The 5,262-nt window shown below is 50.0% G+C and overlaps 1 protein-coding gene across 1 annotated transcript in view; it reads left to right on the plus strand.

The window, feature by feature from the left end:
• Window positions 1-5,262, plus strand: part of C2 (complement component 2) — an 18,295-nt gene that overhangs the window by 3,321 nt on the left and 9,712 nt on the right. Inside the window, exons 4-7 of the mRNA XM_012000564.1 lie at window positions 1,572-1,745; window positions 1,829-1,927; window positions 2,128-2,261; window positions 4,170-4,314. Of these exons, the coding sequence (XP_011855954.1) occupies window positions 1,572-1,745; window positions 1,829-1,927; window positions 2,128-2,261; window positions 4,170-4,314 (552 nt within the window). The remainder of the gene's footprint in view (window positions 1-1,571; window positions 1,746-1,828; window positions 1,928-2,127; window positions 2,262-4,169; window positions 4,315-5,262) is intronic.

A 5,262-nucleotide genomic window follows, 5' to 3' on the forward strand; every position in this document is an offset into this window, starting at 1 on the left:
AAAAAAAAAAAAAAAAAAAAAAGAGAGACGGGATCTTGCTGTGTTGCCCAGGCTGGCTTCAAACTCTTGAGCTCAAGTGATCTTCCTACCTCAGCCTCCTGAGTAGCTGGGAATGCAGGCATGTGCCACCACACCTGGCCATAATCATTTTTTTCTTTTAGACCGAGTTTCGCTCTTATTGCTCAGACTGGAGTGCAAAGGCGCAATCGTGGCTCACTGCAAACTCTGCCTCTGGGTTCAAGCAATTCTCCTGCCTCAGCCTCTCGAGTAGCTGGGACTGTAGGCATGTGCCACCACGCCCAGCTAATTTTGTATTTTTAGTAGAGATGAGGTTTCTCCATGTTGGTCAGGCTGGTCTTGAACTCCCGACCTCAGGTGATCCTCCCACCTCAGCCTCCCAAAGCTCTGGAATTACAGGCATGAGCCACCGCGCCTGGCCCATAAGCACTTTTATCATGGTTATTGCTGCCGCTGTGAATGGTGAGGGGCTCTGCTTGGCAGAAGTACGGCTCCTAGGATTTCCTGGAGCCGCATTTGCCTGTGGGTTTGGGAGCTTCTTAGATCATGGTTCTCAGCACATCATACAGAAGACACGGAGTCCACAAGATGGCAGGACCACCTTCATCTAGTGGTCCAGACCATGGCTCCCCGCTCATGCCCTTGGGTCTTTGCCAAATGGCCATTTATTCAGACGTGACTCTAACTTATTTTAAAATGGAGGCATAATTTACCTATTGTAAAATGTACAAATCTTAAATATTAGGCCCAACGATTTGTTACACATGCACCCACTCATCTAATCATCACCCAAGACAGAGAATGAGGTTCCCTCTTGTCCCCTCCCACAAGGTAATGGCTCTTCCGACCTCTGTCTCCACGGACTAGTTACCTTGTGCTTACATTTCCTGTGAATGGAATCATGCAGGATGTGGTCTGTTGCTTCTGGCATCCCTTGTTCTACATTCTGCCTGTGAGATTTATCCATGCTGTTGTGTGTATCAGTACTTTGTTCTTTTTTATTGCTGTGTAGCATTCCATTATATGGATATATTACAATTTATCCATTCCCCTCTTGGTGGACATTTGGGTTATTTTCAGTTTGGGGCCGTTAGGAGTAAAGCTCTAGGAACATTCTTGCATGTGATTTTGGTGCATGTATGCACTTGCTTCTCTTGAGTAAATGATCTAAATGTGGAATTGTCACATCAGAGGCTGGCATATGTTTAGTTGTAGTAGAGGCTGAGAAAGTTTCACCCACCTACATGCAAGGTAACAGAGTTCCAGTCGCTCCGCATCCTCTCCAACACTTGGAATTACGGGTTGTTTCAGTGTTAGCCGTTTTGATGGGTGTGTAGGGACGACTCACTATGGTTTATGAAATACAAATGTTCTCTGAGGGAGTGGAGGGACCATCAGCTGACGTCTTCCCTGGGTCTCTGGGGGCTCTGGGACAGACACGGGTGCATCCCTGGGTTGGAACTGGGAAGCTTCTGCCAGCAACTGAGGCGGCTGAGGAGGCACAGCCTGATGGGAGGGGCTGCTCACCTCTGCCTTCCTTTGTTCACTCGCAGCTGGCCACTGCCCCAACCCAGGCATTTCGCTGGGCGCGGTGCGGACAGGCTCCCGCTTTGGTCATGGGGACAAGGTCCGCTATCGCTGCTCCTCGAATCTTGTGCTCACGGGGTCTGCAGAGCGGGAGTGCCAGGGCAACGGGGTCTGGAGTGGAACAGAGCCCATCTGCCGCCGTGAGTAGCTGCCCTACCCTCCTGAGACTCCCCAGCACACCCGGCCACTGCCCCGGCTGACCCCTGTGTGGCTCCCCCCACAGAGCCCTACTCTTATGACTTCCCTGAGGACGTGGCCCCTGCCCTGGGCACCTCCTTCTCCCACATGCTTGGGGCCACCAATCCCACCCAGAGGACAAAGGGTGAGTGTTTGAGGTGGGGTTTCTGGTTGAGCAGGGTGCTGGATCTGGGTTGGAGCAGGGGAGGGTGCGAGTTTCCTGGAGGCCAGGAGCCTTGGTGGGCTCAGCCACTGGAAGGGAGGGAGGCAGAGAAGCTGGACCTGCTTGGCAAGAGCGCAGGAAGGAGGTGGGGATCTCAATGCTCCCCTTCCACATTTCTCCAGAAAGCCTGGGCCGTAAAATCCAAATCCAGCGCTCTGGGCACCTGAACCTCTACCTGCTCCTGGACTCTTCGCAGAGTGTGTCGGAAAATGACTTTCTCATCTTCAAGGAGAGCGCCTCCCTCATGGTGGACCGGGTCAGGAATCAGGAGCCCGCTTGCAGCACAGGCCTTCCTGCGCTCACTCTCTGTCTCTGTCTCCTTCCCCTCCTCAGAGTCCCACTCACGGCCCACTTCCTCCTAGAAATCTTCTCAGATTCTACTCATGCCATGTAGGAATCATGAATTCAATTTATACAACCATAATTTTTATTCCACAAGCACTGTTAGGACCCTGTGCTGGGGGCTGGGGAACAGCAAAGATGGAAAGCCTGAGGTCTTGCTTTCCAGGAATTCATCATCTAAAACAGTGGTCTCTACAGAAAGGTAGCAAGATAACACACAGGAGTGAAGAGAAAAATACTGGTGCCCCTGTGGAATAATTTAAATCAGATTAATAATTTAACATTTAATAATTTCCTCTTAAAACTTCAACACTATGGCCAGGCACGGTGGCTCAAGCCTGTAATCCCAGCACTTTGGGAGGCCGAGACGGGCAGATCACGAGGTCAGGAGATCGAGACCATCCTGGCTAACCTGGTGAAACCCCGTCTCTACTAAAAAATACAAAAAACTAGCTGGGCGAGGTGGCGGGCGCCTGTAGTCCCAGCTACTCAGGAGGCTGAGGCAGGAGAATGGCGTGAACCCGGGAGGCGGAGCTTGCAGTGAGCTGAGATCCGGCCACTGCACTCCAGCCTGGGCGACAGAGCGAGATCTGTCTCAAAAAAAAAAAAAAAACAAACAAGAAAACTTCAACATTTTGTGCAGGCTTTAAAATGTGGGTGATAGACCAGGTGTGGTGGCTAGTGCCTGTAATCCCAACACTTTGGGAGGCCGAGGCGGGTGGATCACTTGAGGTCAGGAGTTTGAGATCAGCCTGACCAACATGGTGAAACCCCGTCTATACTAAAAATACAAAATTAGCCACATGTGATGGTGCACGCCTGTAACCCAGCTACTTGGGAGGCTGAGGCAGGAGAATCGCTTGGATCCGGGAGGTGGAGTTGCAGTGAACTGAAATCGTGCCATTGCACTCCAGCCTGGGCAACTAGAGCGAAACTCCGTCTCAAAAAAAATAAAATAAATAAAATAAAATATGTATGATAGAAGTTTGGAAGCCACTGGTTTAAGTTCCTCACCAGAACTTTGTTTTGTAATTATGCTTTTCACAATACTTCATGTAATATTATAAATGGTTTTCCCTCCCACTTACATTTTAAAGAGGTCAGCTTCTGTGCTCTCCTGGGACTCAAAATTAAGTAACTTGTTGCACTGTGAGGCAGCAACACACACAAGTTCGAGCAGTGACTGAGAGTCATGTGACAGGTTCAGATCCCACTTCCACCTCCTCCTCATGATGTGATGGGGGGAGGGGGACGAGGCACCATGCCTCATTTTCCTTATCCATAAAATAGGGGCCATCATGCCCCCTCACAGGGTTGAGTGAAGATTAAATGAGAGAGTCTGTCAAAGAGAAAGATGCTCAACAGAGGTTACTTTTTTTTTTTTTTTCTGAGATAGTTTTTCTCTGTCACCCAGGTTGGAGTACAGTGGCGTGATCTTGGCTCACTGCAACCTCTGCCTCCGAGTTCAAGTGATTCTCCTGCCTCAGCCTCCTGAGTAGCTGGGACTATAGGTGCCTGCCACCATACCAGGCTAATTTTTGTATTTTTAGTAGAGATGGGGTTTTGCCATGTTGGTCAGGCTGGTCTCGAACTCCTGACCTCAGGTGATCCACCTGCCTAAAGTGTTGGGATTCAGGCATGAGCTACCATGCCTGGCCCATAGCTTCTTCCTAACAGCCATTTCCTAGTGTCTCCACTGGTCCTGGCTTCTGTCGGTCTCATTCCAGTTTCTCTGCTTCCTCCAGAGCTCTTTGCTTGCTCTCTTACCATCTCCCCTTTGACTTCAGGGCCCTTTACACTGCCTCTCACTTGCCCCACACAGATCTTCAGCTTTGAGATCAATGTGAGTGTTGCCATTATCACCTTTGCCTCAGAGCCCAAAGTCCTCATGTCTGTCCTGAACGTGAACTCCCGGGATATAACTGAGGTGATCAGCAGCCTGGAAAATGCCAAATACAAAGGTACGGGTGTCATCACATGATGGTGATGGGAGAGGAGAAGATGGACCCTCTCAGGGCCTGCAAACAAATACTGGATGAGTTAGAAAGAGAGTGAGGCCTCTTGGTGGCACTTGAGTCCCACAAGTCTGGGGTAGTTTCAACGTCCAGGGTTATGATGGGGGAGCCCAGCTGTCCCCAGCTCATAGCTCATTCTAAGGTGCTGCAGGTCCAAAGATACTGTGCAGGTCTTCAGTTCCTTCCAGTTGCCAAAACCACACTGTCTGGTTTGCATGGCTGCACATTGCCATCTCCCCATGTCATTAGCCACCCATACGCCATGTAAAGCTGCCTGCTGGCACTTAGCAAATGGCTGAAGCCTCTCAAGGTTTTGGAAACCTCATCTTTGAATCTTGGGACTTTAGTGTGGTCTTGGATTGGGGTTACGCAATGAATATTTCTTTTTTTTTTTTTGAGATGGAGTCTCGCACTGTTACCCAGGCTTGAGTGCAGTGGCACGACCTCGGCTCACTGCAACTTCCGCCTCCCGGGTTCAAGTGATTCTCCTGCCTCAACCTCCCGAGCAGCTGAGATTTCAGGCACCTGCCACCACGCCTGGCTAATTTTTTGTATTTTTAGTAGAGACGGAGTTTCACTGTGTTGGTCAGGCTGGTCTCGTGATCCTGACTTCGTGATCCGCCGGCCTCAGCCTCCCAAAGTGCTAGGATTACAAGTGTGAGCCACCTTGCCCGGCCCTATGCAATGAACATCTCTAAGGTGGAAAGGCTTTTAATGTTTGAACAAGCAAAGATGCCAAATCTCTATCTGAATGGCAAATGTCTGAGTTTATCAAAGCAATTGATAAATTGCATTTCCAGGCCGGTATGGTGGCTCATGCCTGTAATCCCAGCACTTTGGGAGGCTGAGATGGGCAGATCACTTGAGGTCAGGAAACCAGCTTGGCCAACATGGTGAAAC

This window comes from Mandrillus leucophaeus, unplaced genomic scaffold (genome assembly GCF_000951045.1).
Source record: "Mandrillus leucophaeus isolate KB7577 unplaced genomic scaffold, Mleu.le_1.0 Scaffold630, whole genome shotgun sequence".
NCBI classification, from domain to species: domain Eukaryota; kingdom Metazoa; phylum Chordata; class Mammalia; order Primates; family Cercopithecidae; genus Mandrillus; species Mandrillus leucophaeus.